This window comes from Drosophila subpulchrella, chromosome 3L, assembly GCF_014743375.2.
Source record: "Drosophila subpulchrella strain 33 F10 #4 breed RU33 chromosome 3L, RU_Dsub_v1.1 Primary Assembly, whole genome shotgun sequence".
NCBI classification, from domain to species: Eukaryota; Metazoa; Arthropoda; class Insecta; order Diptera; family Drosophilidae; genus Drosophila; species Drosophila subpulchrella.
Window position 1 is genome coordinate 16,178,259 of NC_050612.1, and position 19,743 is coordinate 16,198,001.

Consider the following 19,743-nt stretch of genomic DNA (forward strand, 5'->3'; position numbering starts at 1 on the left):
GCAAATTCGCCGAAATTAATACGAAACACATAACTGTTCTTTTCCAGGGACCTGCAAGTTCTAGAAATATACACATTAACAGTTTATTTTTTCCAGTAAAAGTAAAATCATAAAAAAATACGATTTCATCTGCTTGATTTAACATTTAAATATTAAATTTTGTTAAATAATTAACATTATAGAAAAATAACAACTTTTCCATTTTCCATTATTCCCTTTCCTGCAACGTCTTACTTATGTATGTGTTTCCCCTTCTGCTCTCTTTCCCCTCTCTTTCTCTTTGGCAGCTCTCTCTTCGGCGACGGCGGCCCATTCCGACATTCCGCAACCGACTTGCCTCGACTTGCCCCGACTTGTGCATTCATTTCGAATTGGAAATTTGACGTGTTCGGTCGATCGCGCTTAAAACAACCGATTTCGGGCAAAGTTGAGCTGAAGGAACAAAACAGCAACAGCAGCGGCCGAGTTTTCCTTTGAGCGCGCCAAAAGGAAAAGCGAGTTAAAACCAAATCAAATTCGAGTGTGCTCACAATTAACAATTTTTACAATTGTCGCCGTGCGGTGAAACCACAAGTGAAGAAATAACAACAACATAAACAAGACAGCAAGGCAAATAAAATAATTAGTGGAAAAACCAGTGAAAAGAAAAGCCACAGAAATTATGAGTGAGTGGAGCGACTGACAAAAGCAATCCGTTTACCGTTGTCTTCTGTCCTCTGCCTCTTCTTCCTCCCCGAAAACGGAGGAATCCGCGAAAATACCATGAAATGTAAAAGCTGGTCCAACAAAATCAACAACTACGTTGCGCGCAAACTGAAGTCCATCAAGGTAAATATTCCATTCCGTGGGGTAATTAAGCAGAACTGAAAAGGAAATGCAAAAATTTGTAACCCCTAATTTTGATTTATAAGTCAAAGTCAAAACAAAAAAATAAGAAAGTTACAAAATTTCACTTATGTGTTGTTTATAAAAATATAAACATAATATAATTACCGAAATATCAAATTTCTTGCTTTAAAGGTCTAAAAACCTCAATATAAAAATAATATAGTTTTTGAAATTTAAAAATTTCTTGCTTTAAAGGTCTAAAAACCTCGATATAAACATAAAATAGTTTCCGAAATATTAAATTTCTATCTTCAAAGGTCTAAAATCCTCAATATAAACATAATATAATTTCCAAAATATTAATTTTCTATCTTCAAAGGTCTAAAAACCTTAATATTGTTTTTTATAAGTTAAATAACAGTCTGTTGTTTATTTATTGAAATAGAAACATATTATAGATTCCAAGTTATTAAATTACTTGCTACAAAGTTTTGCAAATCCTAAAATTGCTATTTTTCTTGAAGAATATTATCAATAGTGTAATTGTGTTGATTCGAAATTTTAGATTAGGTGAGTTTGTTTTGGTTAATGATTTTTGGTAGCACACCCTTACAATGGGAACGAAAGTACTTAAAAATCTAGCCTATAAAAAATATTTAGCTGCTAAAAAGGTGATGAAAAAAATAAATTGTTCATTATTAAGAAACATGTTTTTTGTTAAGGATGTTTCAGTTTTATTTACCAGAAAAATATAAAGACTTCTTGAAAACGGACATTTTAAAGTCTTACTACTAAACATTTTTAACTGTTGTAAAATAGTCTGTTTTTATACAATCTTTGCATTTGTAACTAATTAATTTACATATTTATGAGGTTGCCATTTAATTATTTTAAATTTAAAAACTTTCCATTGAGAACACATTTTGGTATACAAAGTAAAAGATCAAAGCCATAAAGACCTCACTAAGTGGGCAATAAAACAAGGTAATACAAAGGCTGTTGGTAGAATAACCGCCTTAAAAGTCATCTAGATGGAGTTGACTATATGTCTATATGTGTCAATATAAATAGGCAGTGGATGTGTATAATTAATTTGCATTAATTTCAACGAAAGTCCATATCCCGAAAAAGTATTAATAACATTTTTTTTTAGCCAGACGGGAGTTTACTAAATTTATTTAACAACTGCAGTTCATTGCCGTTTAAGGAAACAAAAATACAACGAAACGATGGTGTTTTTTTTTTGATTTGCTGGTTTTTGTGTAGACAACTCTCAATTGTTTTGTGCACTTTTGATTTCTTTTTATTAGTAGCGGGCCAATAAATCATTTATTTATTTAATTTTCTCCGCAATCAGCCAAATGTGAAGTTGTTATCCTCCCCCCTTCCCCTTCCCACTCTTCTTCCCACCACCCGTCTTGACCACTTTTTTCCTCCGTTTTGCCGTTTCCTTTTTGCAAATAACTCGAGAAGTGGAGGGAAGAAAAGAAAAAAAAACCCAGATGCCTTTCACTTGCATGTCTGTTGCTCGATTTGTTGTTATTATTGTTACTGTTGTTGCACACGCTCATTCGCTCACATACATATTTTATAATATTTATTTACATTTGAAGTTGCCGTCGCTCTCTTTACATCGTCTCGCTGCCTCTCCCTCTCCCTCGCTTTTCACGCATTTTGTTTTGTCCGCTCTGTTTTTCTGCCATTCCTTCCACTTCCTTGTTTTCCCTGTGTCTGTGTGTGTGTGTGTATTCCTTTTCCCCTCCCCTGGCTTTGTTTATTTTTACACCATCTCGCATCCCTCTCTTTCGCGCTCAAAAATTCCTCAAATTCTTTTTTGTCCACATTTTCCAGCGGGAAAAACGAGTTTTTCCAGCAGCGCCGCATTCTTGCTCAGTCGCCCCGTCTCTTTCTCTTTCTGTCTCTGTCTCTGCTTCTTGCTTGTTTACAGTTAGGAATGCGGTCGCGCGCTCTCACCACCACCCTCTCTCTCTCTCTGTCTCTTACAAAAAGAGCGGGCCCTCTCTTTGCTGTTGTGGATTGTGGTGGATTAAAACCCGTTTTCGCCTTGTTTATTTATAAAAAAGTCGCTGGCAAACAATTACAGTGCAACAATTACGCTCTCAAAAGTGGCGCGCAACTTGTTCGCCTTGTAAAAAATTGCTGCGCCAGCGGCGACGCGACTGCGCTGCTTTGGCCTCATTTAACGGGGCTAGAGAGCGAGCGAGAGAGAGAGAGCTCCAATCCAAGCGCTCTCTCGGGTGGCGCTCGGCTCTCTTCGGCTGGCTCAGCAGCATGGAAGTCGAAGTCTCGCCCCAATACAGCCCCCAGTTTCTTATTGGATTTCAAACCGGACGCTTCGTGCACGCGGCGCTCCTCTCACGCACACACACACACACCCACACCGCGCTGGCATTGATATACATATACACACGACGCCCCAAGTTCGTGTGTGTTGTTGTGTGGTGGTGCGATTAAATAATACTCCACAAAAGGCCAAACAAATTACATAAAATCGGATTCGGAATTGGAATCGGAATCAAAATAAGTGTCCTCCTCCGTGTTGTGTTCAAGTATATGTATAACCGATTGTTTTCATTAGTCAAATTAAAATAGTAAATCGTATAAAAAAGTGAACAAGTTCCTAAAAAAAAAGAGAAATAAATACACACACACATACAGCGTCTCGTTTCTTATAAAATTTTCCTATTGCGTCGGAATATTATCGTCTTGATTATTGTTATTGTTGTTGTCGTTTCGTGGCGAATTTTTGCGTTTTGTTTCAACAAACACACTACGTGAGATTATTAATTTGTGCAAAGCGAAGAAAAAACGAGAGTGTGAAAAATCAAAGCGAGCAAATAAATAAAATTAAAAAACCACACACATACACATATACAAAGGCACGCGCAGAGCCGAAAAAATACGCGCGCTTTATTTGATAGTGTGTGTGTGTACGCGCTGGGTCTTCTTCTTCCTGCGTGTGCCCATTGGAATTTGTACCCCAAATCGCAATTACAACATACACAAACAGAGAGCCGCGCGCCCGTCTGCCATCCTGCTCTCTCTCTTTGCCCGCCTAGTACGCAGCCAGGAGAGTGTGGAGTATAGAAAGAGAGGGAGGAAAGAGCGCCAAGTTTTGTAATCGTCGATGCCCCATCGCTTAAACGTAAGTCTGTGTTGTGTACGTGTGTGTATGGCTGCGCGAGAGCCCCCGTTGCATTTGCATTCTTGTTTTGCTCTCTCTCCCACTCTCTCCGCGTGCATTTTCATTCATAAGCGCATTTTTACTATTTGGTAATGTGATTTTTACACTGAGCGTGAGTTTTCCCATAAAACATTTAGGAAATCCAAGAAAAGCAAGCCTTGCCTTTTACATTAATATCATCGCAAGCAAAATCTCAAGTTCCAAAATTTCCCGTTTAATCTCTCATTGTAAGCCCAGAATTTTTAAGATGGACCTCATTCAGGTATTTAACCTTGTAAAAACCCCTAACCCACCTAGGAAAACCGCCTGAGTTATGCAAAAAACATGATCTCGGGGTCTCCAAAAACCGAATTCGTCTGATTTGCGTGCTCTTCTGTCTAATAAAAATCAGCAACAAAAGGCGTTGGCTAAAAATACAAAGCCAAGAAAGACGGGCAAAAAAAAAACAAATATAATAAAAAATTTCCGCGAATTTTTTATTACTGTTTGTGTATCAAATTGTGTGTGTCTGCTGATGCCAGCGAGGCGTTAATGCCCCGCCCACCTGGTATCCAATATTTGCACTACACTATCTGGCAGCATATAGGGAAACTTGGTAGTAAACCCTATGATATAACACTTTGTTTAACAGTTCAAGGGTTTAAAAAGTAGTTAATAAAGTTTTTTTAGGGCTAGCAAAGGCACACACATATTCAATAGTTCCTGAATCAGTTTTGAGGGGCTCGTTTGCCATTCAACAAACAAAACGCAAAGCGCTAATGATAGTCTTACCTTTTTGTTTTTTATGGCCTAAACTGCGTGTGTGTGGCCTCGGCTGGCAATTTTCAATTTTAATGTTGTGCCAAAATTAAAAACATTTGTGTATATTTAGCGTGTACGGTTTTGGTTTTCCTTTCGCAATAAACTTTGGCCGCATACCTTGAGATAGACATACATACATATCCATCCCCCCCCCCCCCATTTTCTTGGCTATTTCTAATCAAACGTCCCCTCTTGTGGTGCATTTTTGCTTTCAATTGGCTGCATTCTGTAGACGAAAAAATCTTATTTATAAATATAAATTGAACACAGTCGTGGCAGAAGGCAGGGGCGCGCAAAAGGGGGATCGGTTCGGTGGGGCCTGAGGTGGCAGCAGAACGTCCAACGGCGTTGGCCTGGCAATAAAATAGATTAATTTAAATGTCATTTTTGTCTAGACGCCGCAGACGATGCCGACAACGAGACGTCGGGCGGTTTTGCTCTATGTTTATAGATCGGTTACATATATCCCCCCACATGATGCATATACATATAGGATCGGACTCGGGACTCGGACCTGTGTCATCTGGTTTTCGGGCTTTCGGAACTCGGCCCACTCTAGGGAAACTTTCTCGATTCTTTCAAATTTTTCCACAACATCTTTATGTGGACCTTCTTGATATTGATATGGCCATTATAACGATCGTGCAAATGTGTTTTTTTTTTCTTTTTTTTTTTGTGTAGGGTGACGTTGAAATCTGGTTTAACTCATGTAATGGACAACAATACAATTCGGAATTTTGGGTATTTCCTGTTTTGTTTTTGCCTGTGATATGTTTTTTTTTTTTTTTTTTTTTTTGCCATTCACCAATTGGCCGACCAGTTTCAGCCTCTGACGCAGATCGTCGGCTTAATTAGCCTCACAGTCGCCAAACGATCTTGGAAAAAAAAATGTAGGTTGGCAACTTTTTTCAAAATGTTTTCTGTGCGTTAGAGCGGCAGAGTTCAAATATTGAGGAATTTTATGTTTATTTTGTTTAGATTGACTCGTGGGTGTATCACGGCGGATTGTGTTGAGGTCATGTCTTAACATAGAGAGAAAAAGAGAGACGGTATCTCTCTGATTTCCATTTGGGTTGCCAGTGCGAGTGCTGCGGGTCTGAAAAGTAAACCAACCGCATTCCAATCTGAGTGACGCACATCGGTTCCGCCGAACAACAACTATTTTCATTGAGAGCCGTAGATAATACACCTGTTTTTGAGGGACGGGCCCTTAAGAAGGGCCTTCCCCGACGATCCGAACGTTATTGAAATGGATCGAATCTAAGCTTCTTTTCTCTGCTTTTCTCTTTTCCTTTGTTTTTTTTTTAGTTTGCCTTGGTTCCCAGGTTAGATCTCGAATCCCCAATATCCAAGCCTAGTTCCATTCGTATCTCAATATCTGGCTCTTTGTAGCTCTAAAATTAGCCACCAGCTGAAACTTCCATTGACGCATTTGCTCACCTTGTTTTTTTATGGCTTTTTGATTTTTATTTAAATTTAAAGTTTTGTTTGCTTGGTTTTATGTGGTGTGTCTGTTGCATAATTAATAATCTGGGCTGTAGCATATTTGGTTTCTTATCTTTGTCGTTTGATACAGTATATAGTTTTGCACACCTGATTTATATATGTGCTAAGCACTTCACACTTTGAGCAGCTGATATTGATATTGATGTATAGTATACATTGTATACCCATAGTGAGTAGCCGAGAGCTTCCCCCCATGGGCTTAATAATTCCTTGAGAAATCACGCCACAGAAATTCGTTTCGCTTAATGAAAAACTGGTCAACAAAGAAACAAAAAACGAGTGAGCTGAGCGAGGGAATGAACGAAGAGCGAAAAACGAAAAACGAACGAAAACAAAGCCAAAGTCCAACAGCATAAACTTCTAATAGAAATGTAAACAGGTGGCAATGAACTTTATTATATTTTTATGCTTCAAGTCCTTGAACCCGCCAAAATCGAAATCACACACAAAGTGTAAAGCGTGGAGCCAGCGAGAAGAGCAAAAACAACACGGCAATGAACTTGACGTCAATGGCGGACCATTGGGCAGACCCCAGTGGTTGTTTTTGCCTCTTCTGGACCTGTTCTTGAGTTCCGCTTTAAAGCCCCGTCTTCTGGTTCTTACGATTCTTACGATTCTTCGGAGGCTTTGCGGCTGCGCAGCAGAAACTTAATTTATTGCGTGCTCAATTCCACTTTCAATAGAAGCCTCTGATAATCAACGGAAATGGAAGTGCGTTATGGGGTTGAGTTATGAGCTCAAGGTATATTCCTAAGAAATATAGACTTTAGAAGATCCTGATCATGAGCAGCTATGATAGATAAAATAACATTGTTTATTAGGAAATCGATTATAAAATACATAAATTACGCTTTATAAAACCCATAAACTGGGATTTGAGGGAGACCGAATTAGTAATTATATAATATATTATATTATATTATATTTGATTATATTGTGTTATACTATATTATATTATATTTGAATATATTATGTTATATTATATTATATTTGATTATATTATGTTATATTATATTATATATAATAATAATGACATCATATTCTCCCAAGTCTAATCCTAGATATCACCTTCTATATCTTTTGCAGACCAACGGTACTCAGCAGCAGCTTCAATCGCCAAGCAGCGGCGCCAGCGTAATCGCAGCGGCCGCCGTAGTCTCGGTAGCAGCCGCCTCGAGCAGCGGCAACACAACAGATTGCAGCGATAACTGCTGCAGCAGCCACAACGGCATCGAGCAGTTCAACATTGCTGCCACAACAGCAACATCGGCGACAGCGGCAACAATGCCGGCTATGGCCAAGGAGAAAGCCTCAGCAGCAGTGTCCTTGGGCGAGCCCAATTTCAGGGATATCAACATGAAGGACCTGGCCGTGGTCGTTGGAGCCATGGCGACAACAGCGGCGGCGGCAACGCGGCTGCACCACCAACAGCAACACAAGTGTGGCTGCGGTGCGGTGTCGGCGGTATCGGCCACTGAGAACAACAACAACAGTCGCTACGGCAGCAGCAAGTATCTGACAAATGGTAAGTGGCCAAATTCCTGAAGAATTCGCGTTACTCTTAGCCATCCATCATGATTCCTTAGGATAATAGAATGATAGGAAACGAGAAAGGAAGTTGTATGCCCTTGCAGTTAGAATTATTAAATTTAATTCGAAATTATTAAAAATTCAAAAATGATATTCCCAATAGTATAAGATAATATGTCAAAAAACACCGAAGCTATAATTTGTTTCATATTATTTTCACACCAATTTTTCGATCGTTCCTATGGCAGCTATATGATAAAGTCGTCAAATTTTGATAAAATTAAATTTGAAATTCAGAACTAATTAAAAAATGTTATTTCCAAGCGTAGGAGGTTATATGATAAAAAAACACCAGATATAATTTTTTTGTAATTTTTTTTTGATTATTCCTAAGGGAGCTATAAGATATAGTTGTCCGATCCGTCTGGTTCCGACTTATATACAACCTGCAAAAGAAAGAAGACTTTTGGGAAAGTTTCAGCCCGATTACTGTAAAACGGAGAGACTAGTTTGCGTAGAAACGGACGGACAGACGGACAAACGGACAGACCCTCTGCAAGGGTATAATAAACAAAGCATATATTCGTGATTAGCTTAGGCTTAGATAGCAACAACCCCATTGCCCATTGGCAACATGTTTCTGCTTTCTGATGCTAACGCAATTTCCTCTCGCAGGCCACACTTCGCCATTGGCGGCAGCGGTTGCCAGCAACAGTTCGTCGGTGGCCACGCCGCAGTGCATCAAATTGTGCTGTCTACAGAATGAGATGTGCGAAATAAGAAAGCAGGAGCTACTGGGCATAATGCAGGAGCAGCAGGCGGCAACACATCTGCATCTAAAACAGCAGCGGCACCTAAAGCAGCAGCAGCAACAGCAGCAGCAGCAGCAGCAGCAACAACAGCAGCAACAGCAACAGCAGCAGCAACAACAGAATCCTGCGCTCAGAAGGTCGCCAAACGATTTCATTTTCGGTCGTTACATCGGCGAGGGCAGCTTTAGCATCGTTTATCTGGCCGTAGATGTTGCAACGCGACGCGAGTATGCAAGTAAGTACTATGATCTTTCAGTAGTTACTACTGGTACCGTATAACGTAGTCAATAGTCAGTTGGTCGGCATTCACTTTCGCTCAGTGTGGCACTCGACAGACGACCGCCCACAGCATTTGTATGGCCTCTGCTTGGCGCCACAGCAAGAATGCGGTCGCCATGTAGACGCCGCGCTATTGTTGTTGCTCTGCCTGTCACCTGCTTGACTTGCCAACAATCTCCTATAGCCGTCTATATACGCGATAAAGTTGCGAAGTCAACACACAGGCGGGAGGGTTTCTTCTATCAAGAAATGCTTAGAGACCGCTTTGGGTATTCCCGTGGGAGATTGGGTTAGTCAAATGTCAACTGATACCTTTTCATTCGTATTTTGGCAAAGCTTTTATAAGGCATTTATCCCCCTTTTTATATAAAAAGTTGTCGGCACACGCACAGTATACCGTCTCAAATTGCTTTTGACATTCTCGTCGGGTGCGCTGGTTAGCTGAAGTCCAGCTTATCAGCGCATAGTGCCCACTGACAGGCGACAAGTGCGTCGAAGATAATTTCATTTGCCCGAAACGAAAATGGCAAATCATTTTGGGAGACGCTCACGTGACCCTTTTGTTATTGGTAATTTCATCAGCCAGCTAAACATGCACGAAAATGCCAGTTGAACGTTCTTATCGCAGACTGATAAGGAAAATGTCGCCCATAGTTTGTTTCTATTGCTTTATTTCGCTTTTGTTTAGCATGTTTATCGATTGAAGCCAAAAGTTGATGTTAGTTGTTGGCGACAATCTGGTGATTCGCTCGCGATCAGCTGTTTTTGCCGATCCCCATTTGATATTGCAATTTCAATTAACGGCAAATAAACCAGTCTAAAAACGAGCTGAAAAGCAGCTGTTAGCTGTTGTTCACTAGATTTCTAGTCTCATTGTTTTTAATGGCTATATATACATATATACTTATATTTACACTATACTAGTGTGTATTTATGCCGACTTATTTTTCCACCTTGTTGTTTATTTGTGCTAAGCCAATTTGCTTAAAGATTTTCAGTTGTTCCAGTGCTTTTCAGTGGTCGTGTGCGCCAGGGGGGGAGGGGGGGTGGAGGTGGCAATGATTTTGCCACAGCAGCAGCAAATCAATACGGTCGCAAGAAGAAGAAGAAGACGGCACGTGTTGCATAAATGCAAACGCAAGCAGAAACACGCACAGCGTAGCATGGAAATGGGGGAGTGGGAAAGAGAGGGGGAAATAACGGCGCGTGGCTATCGGAATGCATTTGCAACCATGGGCGGATCAAGGAGGATTTCGGTTAAACAATAGGGGTAAAATTTCTTACTGAAGAATTCGCTTATTTCTGTGACGCCTTGTTGGTTATCTCTGATTGTTAAATGTGCATTAAAACTGTTTAGTTTATATATATCCCCCTTGAATCTCCGCCCCTGCTTCGAGTCGAAGCTCCACTGAATGTGAGTTGTTATTGTTGTTCTGAGTGATTTAATTGCATTTAAAGCTAAAGGCAATCATAACAAAGTCAAGTTGTTTAAAAATAGGAAGCGTAAAATTAATAAACAAATTTAGTTTGCACTTTTGTCATTGAATTCGCTGTTGTTATTGTTTGCTGGGTGCAAATATTGACAAACAATTTGCGACTTGTTTGAAGGTCATCGCTTGTAGTTTGGCTTACAGGATTTTTTGTCTATTTTGAATGGGTTTCATAGCCAGCAACAATTGTTCGCCAGCCCAAAAGCACCTCCCACACACACACACGCAAGCTCGCACTCACACACGCGAACAGACATGAACACGCACGCACATTCACGATGAACGCAGCAGTTTTCGTTTTCATGCGCCCCGTCTCGCTCTCACCTACGCACTTTGCCACTCTGTCCGTGTGTTTTTGTTGCTGTTTCCCCCTGTTCGATGACGACAGCGGCGTCTATTTGACGCCATACGAAATACGAAATACAACACACGAAATTCGGTTTTTGGTCTTGTGTTTAGGCTTTTCACATTGCCTGCGCAGCTATTTCATCATCTTTGGCAACAACAAATGCCTAGGCATTTTTCGGGGTATCTTTATTTTCCGCTTACCTGGATTCTGGATTCTCGCAGTGGAAGATTTTTCTCGACCACACGTGCTCGTGCAGATAAAATCCTGGGCGCAGACGTCACTGTCTTAAGAAGGGGGAACAACAAGGGAGAAAGGGATGGAAAGAGAATGCACAGTTATTACTGTTTCATTGCACCCACGCGGGCACAGTGGAACAAATATAAGTGCTATAAAGAAGAATTGCTGAATTTAGAGGAACACCAGTTCTTAAACAAACTGCTTAATGTGGGTACTCTAATTAAAATAGGTTTTTTGTAGTTTTAAAGAAAAAACCGAATATTAAAGTAACGCCTAAATGTTGATTTTTTTGTTTGTATGTTTTGATTTTGATTTTTTAATATAATTGGTAATAAAAAAGCTTTAATTTTTAATTATAAGATTGTTTGTTATTATTTGATTTCAACATTTTATTCGCGTTTGAAGTTGATTAAAAAAACCCGAATATTAATGGGATCCACTGTAGTTAGTGTAACGAGTTCATTGGGCACAGTGGAACAAATATTAGTGCTATAAAGGAGAATTGCTGAATTTAGAGTAGAACACCAGTTCTTTACAAACGGCTTAATGTGGGTACTCAAGTTAATTAGATTTTAAACATTTTCCAAGTACTCGGATGATGGGTAACCCCACCCCCTTTTTTTTTTTTGGTTGGGCCACTGAACTCGCACTCTCGAACTCGTTTGGCCCTTCTTATCGAGACCGTCGCTCCGTTTCAGTTTCAGTTTCCGATCCAGTTCTCCATTATCTGGATTCCAGACTCTTTCTTGGGGGTTGCTGTCTGGCATTTTCCTTGCCAAGAAACTCAAACTCACCTTTGTGCTGTGGGCCCGCTCCTTGGGCTTTTCTCCTGCGTGTTTATTTTTAATTACACATTTATTTTTGGACAGCAGCTGCTGTGCTGTGCTGCGCAGTCGCAGCTGGCTGAGGGTATTCAACTGAATACTCCTCGAGGGGGGGTTCTTTTTTCTTGGCTCCGTAATATGATATTGGGCCGGGGAACTGGGTCATTCAACCCACGACTCCTGGTCGTTGTAGCCGGGAATCCTTTCCTTTTCCCCGGGGCTATCCATAATTCTGTAGTTTTTGCACCTTACTTTCCGTTTTCTCTCTTGTTTTTTTGTACGATTGCAACAGATGTTGTCCTGGGTAGAGATGGTAACTTGTTGGTGGAGTGGGGGAGGTGGCTGGGTGGGTGGCTCCTGCACGTGCCAAGGACATTTGGCGGGCTGTGACGTTTTATGGCCGAATTAAGTAGCGCCAGGAAGTCGTGCGCAGAAAGCAGGCAGAATAAGATGGGCGAGTGAGCCTTTGCAATGTTTTTTGTGCCCCTACTCTTGTTTTTTTATATTATTTTTATTGCACACGCACACACGCATCTCAGTTGTCTCTTTGCTTAACAGTTGTATTCAAAAAATCCTTTGCGTGCAGTCAATATGTCGCCAAATCCACCTAATTCCCCGAATGGAAATGCGGCAGCTCCAAGAGGGCAATAAACTTTGCTAGCCAAGCGAGAGAGGAGCAACCAACAATATAACAATAAAAAAAATAAAAGGAGGCACAACAGACATAAAAAGGCCAACTTCAAAGCAGTATTACAGTGAAAGCTAAATAATAATAAATAAGAACTTGGCGGGGAGGGAGTTTTATTATCCCAATTAGTAAGTGTTTTGAATGGCAATCGATTAGTTGTTACAATTGAGAATAGTTTGCGAATCCAAAATCATCGTAGCCAGCAACCACTGTATTCGGAATTCCCATATATGTAGGCTCTTTGCTCTCGTTTTGGTTCCGTTTACCTGGGTGGATTTTTTATTGAATGTCCCCTTGGTCACATTTCAGACTGCCTATTTGGCGTCTCTATTTCTGTTCCCATTTTTTTTTCGGTTCCCCCACTTTTTCCTTCTTTTTTTTTTGGAACTATATATATATTCAAATGAGTTCTGGCGAGAGGCGTCCGCATGTTACGTCATTGGACTCGCTGATGGGGGCCAATTAATGAAATTGAAACTGAAGTGTGGATACGGGAGAAATTGGCACTGTCAGATTTATGTCAACATGATCGGCAAAGGAACAGAACAACAAAGATACCGCCTGAACAATTTCCAATTTTATGTGCATGCGGGGGCTGCATTTTGTCGCGTCTGGTTCCCCAAATTTGGGGCGATCTCACCTGGTGGTCGTCTGAACTCTCCGATAGGGGAATAAACGTGTTCCTTTCGCCACTTCCCCCTGTCAAGATACCGATTACTAAAAATAGTCTTCTCTCTGTTGGCTAATCTTGGGGGGGAGTTGGGAGGATGGGATTTCCTCGGCGAGATCTCAGTAGATAGTAGGGTGGGTTGTCGTATTTTTTAAAAATATAGTATGGATGATATTTGGTTTTTGAAAAAATATCATAATGAAATTTGAAAATAACAATTAAAAATATCGATATATCGATATATATTGTGTTTTCGTTTGTTTGGGTTTTTCTTGAATTTATAGGGGTTCAAAAAAAACACGAAAACCAGTAGAAAGGACCAAAATATCATTTACGAATAAAATCGATATTCGATATTTCGGTCCAAAAATATCGATTTGAAATTTTTTAATATAATCGTTATATCGATATTTTGATATATTTTCGACATCCCAACAAGATACCTCTAGCTCTCTCCCGACTCGGTTTCAAACGCCTTTTTCTCACAGGCTTGGTTCTACTTCCTTTTGCTCACCACCCAACGGCCTTGCGACGTACATGCCGAGAAAAAGGTGCTATTAACCTTGGATACAATAACTCTGAAAATGCCAGATCACAGAGATCAATAAAAAATCTTAGACCCATAGGTCTAAGTCTAAGCCTCTCCTTCCCTGAATATTCTCCCTCTGCAGCATCTTCAGCCGCTCTCTCTCTCTCTCTTGGAATGCCAGAGTACAGTTTATCTATTTGGCTCATTTTGGTCGTTGTCCTCCAGCAGCAGCAAGAACAACTTAAAACTGCAATGAGGTTGCAGCTTCTTTATTTGGGGTTATTTATAGAATATGTATGTCTGTCTCGCTCAGACGCGACACTGCTTTATCGACTGAGTCAAAATGACTTGTTGGTTGTTGTTGTTTTTATGGCTGTCTATGTAGCTCTATCTCGCTTCGCCATTCTAAAACCCGTTGGATTGCATTCCTTGAAGCAACAAGTTGCACTCTTGCTGCATTCACTGCTTTTCCCGCTCTCTTGTTTTTGTTATTGTTTTTGTTTTTGTTTTCTTTTTCTGCACTTTATTTGTGCTTTGATTAGACTTTGATAAGCGTGTTTCGCCGCCTCTCAATTTGTTTTTATTCCGTTGTTATGGCGAAAATAAGGCAGTGGAAAATTTCGTATTGTGCCGAATTGGCGAAAACAACAGGAGTGTGAAGGATGAGACATCTAGCAAATACATATATTTTGGCGGGAAAAAAGCCGAGGTGACAACACTAATACCGAGAGAGCGAGCTTTGGACAAATATTTATGCTTAGACGGCGAATTTGTGCCGTTTTTTCTTAATTTTTTTTTTACCGCTTTGCAGCTGGTTGCTGGCTGTTTTATTATGTGTGTTTACTTTCGGTTCTCTTGCTGTTGTTGTTGTTGCACATGCTGCAAGGCATATAAAAATAACAACAAAAAAAAAAGCGGCAGCAAGTTCAAGGCTATGCTTATCAGGGGGCCATTAAACCTAACCGAAATCGAGAAAAAAGAACCAAAATATCAGAGTAGAGCCGAGTGAATAAATAATGTGACTTTTTTAATTAAAGCGAAGAAAAAGGCCAAACATGCGCAAACAGTCGATTAAAAAAAAGAAAGGGGGTAAAGTTAATCGAGATTTAAGCGCAATCGGATCGCACTAATAATCGCATTTATCGATGATCACACACACACACACACACACACACACACCCACCATTTTTTGCGCAACAACTTTTTGAAGGTCAACCTTATTTTTACGCACTTTTTGCGCTTTTCTATCGAATGGGAAAATTTAAAACGCATAAAAAACATTTTCGCTTCTTTCATTTTTGATTTCTCGATTATTTGTTGTTGCTGCCGCCGCCGTGCTTTGTTAATCTTTTAATTGCTGTATTTTGTTTTTCCCTCTTTGTGTTTATTTTGTTGCCACTCGACCGACGACGACTTATCGCCCCCCGATGTTTTTTAGACTAGATTTCGACTTAATTTTTTTTTTATTTTATTTGATTTTTCTCGGTTCTGTTTCCCCACTTTTGCCACGAATAGTTGTTGGCAGAGCGATTTGTTTTGATCTTGATAGAGGGACCTGCAAAGCAGCAGCAACAACAAAGACAAATAAAGAAAAAAAAAAATTGCAAAATTATCTTGAATTTTATTTTTGCCTATAGATTTGCGATAGTATTAAATGTGGGCGCGCAGATATGGTTGATGCTAATTTATTATTTTTAGCCTTGTTTTCACCAGATTTGTGATTTTCCGTTGCGATTGTCAATCAAAAAGCGCGGGTTCGCGATTGGAAAACACAAAAAAAAAAGCAAAAGGGAAACTACTGATAAGCGGTCATAACTCCTCACTTATACAGTAAAGTAATCACCGTTATGGGATGCAAAACAACGAATCCGTGCTCAAGTCTAAAATCCCCACTTCATCAATGTAGTTCTGTCTCGCTCTGCTCCCCGAATTGTCCTCTTCCTCTCTCCCTCTCCTTTCGCTGATTCCAGTTCAACAACCAGTTTAGAATTTCTTCAACTTGGCGATCACCATCTCGCTCTAACGCGCGGCTGGCTTTGCCTTGATTTTCTGGGCGGGCTGGAAAGCGGGAAAGGGACGGAAGTCAGAAACAAGTTCCTCTAAGCGCGCTCGCTTTCGTTTGCCGTTTGCCTCGCTGTTAATTTAGCAATTTGAGCTGAATTCTGAATTCCTTGATTCGCTATCTATTGCCCTCCCTTTCCCCTCCCCATGATGCGAGAGAATTGGGATAGCATTAGAAGCTCTCTCTCTTTTTGGGCCAGGTCACAAAAGAGTCCAAGGCGAAGTCCAAACGGGCCAACGAAATTAAAATGGTGGGAGGAAGTCCCCTGGACCTCGACAATTTCGTCGGCTGTGCAGTGCCAAAAAAAATCAAGCGAAAAATAACAACAACAACCAATGTCTATTTGTGCGCTTGTTTGTCTGCTGTTTTATTATTCTCACGCGTACATTTTGTGTGCTTATATGTCGCATTTTTAATTATAATTATTTAATACTCACTTGCATTGGTGTTTGTTGTTGCCAAGAGAGCGGTTCCGGCAAGTAAAATGTGGTTTGCCGTTCAAGTCGGGCTTATCGTTATCGATAGTTGTTTACACTGAGCGAAAAACTGGGAAGATTTATTTACATAATTGCAAATTTTACTTAAATATTTATTACAATCTCAAAAAGAGTGGAATATATACATATGTATATATATATATAGAAGTTTTTCTTATTTTATATGATCTGAACCTAACCCACGATATCTCTCTTTCTTTTCCTACTTTCAGTCAAAGTTTGCGAAAAGCGACTGATCCTGCGCGAACGGAAACAGGACTACATCAAGCGGGAGCGCGAGGTGATGCACCAGATGACCAATGTGCCCGGCTTTGTGAACCTGTCGTGCACCTTCCAGGACCAGCGCTCCCTCTACTTCGTGATGACATACGCCCGCAAGGGTGACCTGCTGCCGTACATCAACCGCGTGGGCAGCTTCGATGTGGCCTGCACCCGCCACTATGCCGCCGAGCTGCTGCTGGCCTGCGAGCACATGCATCGCCGCAATGTGGTGCACCGTGACCTCAAGCCGGAGAACATTTTGCTCGACGAGGATATGCACACGCTGATCGCTGACTTTGGATCCGCCAAGGTGATGACTCCCCACGAGCGGGAGTTGGCCACCGAGCACTGCTCGGAACAGCGGCGCAGTCACTCGGACGACGATGACGAGGACAGCGATCGGCTGGACACCGAGGAGGATGAGTACTGCGATCGCGATTCGGAGGAACTGGACGACGGCGAGGGAGATGAGGAGCAGCAGCAGCAGGACGAGATGGACTCGCCCCGCCACCGCCAGAGGCGTTACAACCGTGGACGGAAGAGCAGCTTTGTGGGTACCGCCCAGTATGTCTCGCCGGAGGTGCTGCAAAATGGTCACATAACCCCTGCGGCGGATCTGTGGGCGCTCGGCTGCATTGTCTATCAGATGATCTCCGGTCTGCCGCCATTCCGCGGCAGCAACGATTATGTCATCTTCAAAGAGATCCTCGACTGCGCCGTCGATTTTCCGCAGGGCTTTGACAAGGACGCCGAGGACCTGGTGCGCAAACTACTCAGGGTCGATCCGCGAGACCGCCTGGGAGCCCAGGATGAGTTTGGCTACTACGAGAGCATCCGGGCGCATCCGTTCTTCGCCGGCATCAACTGGCAGACGCTGCGTCAACAGACCCCGCCTCCCATCTACCCCTACCTGCCGGGCGTCAGCCAGGACGAGGACGTCCGGTCCAGCTACATTGTGCCAGGGGACTTGGAGCCGGGACTCGACGAGCGGCAAATATCGCGACTGCTCAGCGCTGAGCTGGGCGTTGGCAGCAGTGTGGCTATGCCCGCCAAGCGATCAACCGCAAAGAGTAAGTCTCCTTGTGCCCCTGTCGAATATAAACCCCATGACTAACCAATTCTTGTCTCTCTTCAGACTCCTTCGACCTGAGCGATGCCGAGAAACTGCAGCGCCTTGAGCAGCAGAAGACTGACAAGTGGCACGTGTTTGCCGACGGCGAGGTGATCCTCAAGAAGGGATTTGTGAACAAGCGCAAGGGCCTGTTTGCGCGCAAGCGAATGCTCCTGCTGACCACCGGACCGCGGCTCATCTACATTGATCCCGTGCAGATGATCAAGAAGGGCGAGATTCCATGGAGCGCTGATCTGCGGGCGGAGTACAAGAACTTCAAGATCTTCTTTGTGCACACGGTGAGTGTTTGCCAGGGGTTACATTTCCCTACGTGGTGATGGGGGTGGGGGTCCACCCGGAAAAGGAAAAAAAATATACATAAGTTTGTTGAACCGACAACCGATGATGACATCACAGCGTTTCGTTGCCAGTCGCACGCCCACTAAACAGCAATTTGAGCGCCAGTTTATAGCCCCGGCACGTGTTGGCGATGAAAACAAATTAAGTGCGGCATTGAAAACTGCACACGCAACACAGATAAAAACTTATACTTGTCCGGGGAATGAGAATGGGGGTTGACGTTGACTGATTTTAGCTGAGAGCCAAACTAATTTCCCTTCTCTTTTGCTCTATTGCAGCCAAATCGCACATACTACCTGGACGATCCCGAGGGCTACGCCATCCACTGGTCGGAGGCCATTGAGAATATGCGCAAGCTAACCTACGGTGACGCCTCCTCCTCCTCCACGTCCGCCTCCGCCTCTGCAGCGTCCTGCTCGAGCGGCAGCAGCAATAGCCTAGCTGTCATCTCGAATTCCTCCGCCGCCTCCTCGAGCAGTTCGCCCACGGCGCGACGCAGCTCGCCCGTGAACGCTCCTCCCCAATCTTCGATGGCGTCCGACAATCGGATACTGGGCAGCAGCAGAACAGGGACATCGCCGAGCAAAAAGACGGCGTCCAAGTGAACGTATCCCTAGTTGTAGCAATGTGAAATTAAATTATAATTTAGTTGAAATTTAGTGCAAAAGAAGCAGGCGGGATTAGGATATATGTATGGTAGGCATAGCAGTAGGCGTAGGCGATAGAGAGGAACTAACGATCGTGTCTCTAGTGCTAATTAGAACCCAATTTCTGTTTTTCGTTTTATATTGTGCTAAGGCGGAGAATAAACACTAATCTAAACTAATTTAATTTAAGTACATCACCTTAAGTAAATTCAATTTAAAAATTAAATTAAATATTTATATACAACATACATGAATACAAATATATTCGTATTTAGCGCGTAGTTAGTCACAATTTAACTGAATTACCGAACTAGGATCAGACCGAGATATATAGATCAGATCAGATCAGATCGTTGGGGACGGAGGCAAAGTGGCATTCTACGCTTCATATAACTTCATGAAGCAAAAGAGAAGCCGTATTTAATTTGTGAATTACTAGAAAAATGTGTGGAAAATGTAAATGTATATTATGTGTATGAAAATTTGGAGAAGTGGGATTACTGTTTCTGTGTTATGGTGGCAAAAAGATCACGTATCTGTTAATGTAAATTTTGTAAAAAAAAAAAACAAATGTAACTATGTAAACAACTATATTAGCTATATATGTGCACGGCAAAAAGAGCCTAAGACGGAGGGAAGGAGATGGGATGGAGTGCGAAAATACATGGGTGTTTTCCAGCTCCACCGCTCAGCTTTCTAGTTAATTCTAATCTAAAGTTCTATGCTAAGTATCATTATTTATCATTTTCATTATGCTTTTCGTTTACCCATTTGCCCTACGAAGAAATGTATAAGACTTGAGCTACTCTAATTGTAACCCTAATGAAAGAACGAATTTCGAATTTGATTTAATTTTTATTTAGTAAGGGCTAAGGGCCGCCACTAGAACAGTCCCAAGTTTGTCAAGATATCGCAGTCATTTGTCGCCAACCGTTTCCAATTGAGTGTTTAAAACAAGTCTTATACAATGTAATGTGTAATAGATTTAATACAGACTGGGAAATGTTTCTAAAACTCGCGCGTATTAGTTAAATTTTGTAATCGTCTAAGTTGCGCC

At 41.6% G+C, this 19,743-nt stretch overlaps 1 protein-coding gene across 3 annotated transcripts; it reads left to right on the forward strand.

The window, feature by feature from the left end:
* Nucleotides 1–350: 350 nt before the first annotated feature.
* Nucleotides 351–19,257, forward strand: LOC119552701 (3-phosphoinositide-dependent protein kinase 1). 3 transcript variants are annotated; one of them, XM_037862440.1, is made up of 6 exons: nt 351–828; nt 7,427–7,865; nt 8,546–8,917; nt 16,520–17,638; nt 17,704–17,978; nt 18,318–19,257. In XM_037862440.1, the coding sequence occupies exons 1-6, from the start codon at nt 763–765 to the stop codon at nt 18,642–18,644; spliced, it is 2,598 nt and encodes an 865-aa protein (XP_037718368.1). In that variant the 5' UTR covers nt 351–762; the 3' UTR covers nt 18,645–19,257. The 3 variants fall into 3 exon arrangements, with proteins under 3 accessions (XP_037718368.1, XP_037718369.1, XP_037718370.1); XM_037862441.1 differs by lacking the exon at nt 351–828 and adding an exon at nt 3,173–3,994; XM_037862442.1 differs by lacking the exon at nt 351–828 and adding an exon at nt 4,199–4,295.
* The last annotated feature ends 486 nt before the right edge of the window (nt 19,258–19,743 follow it).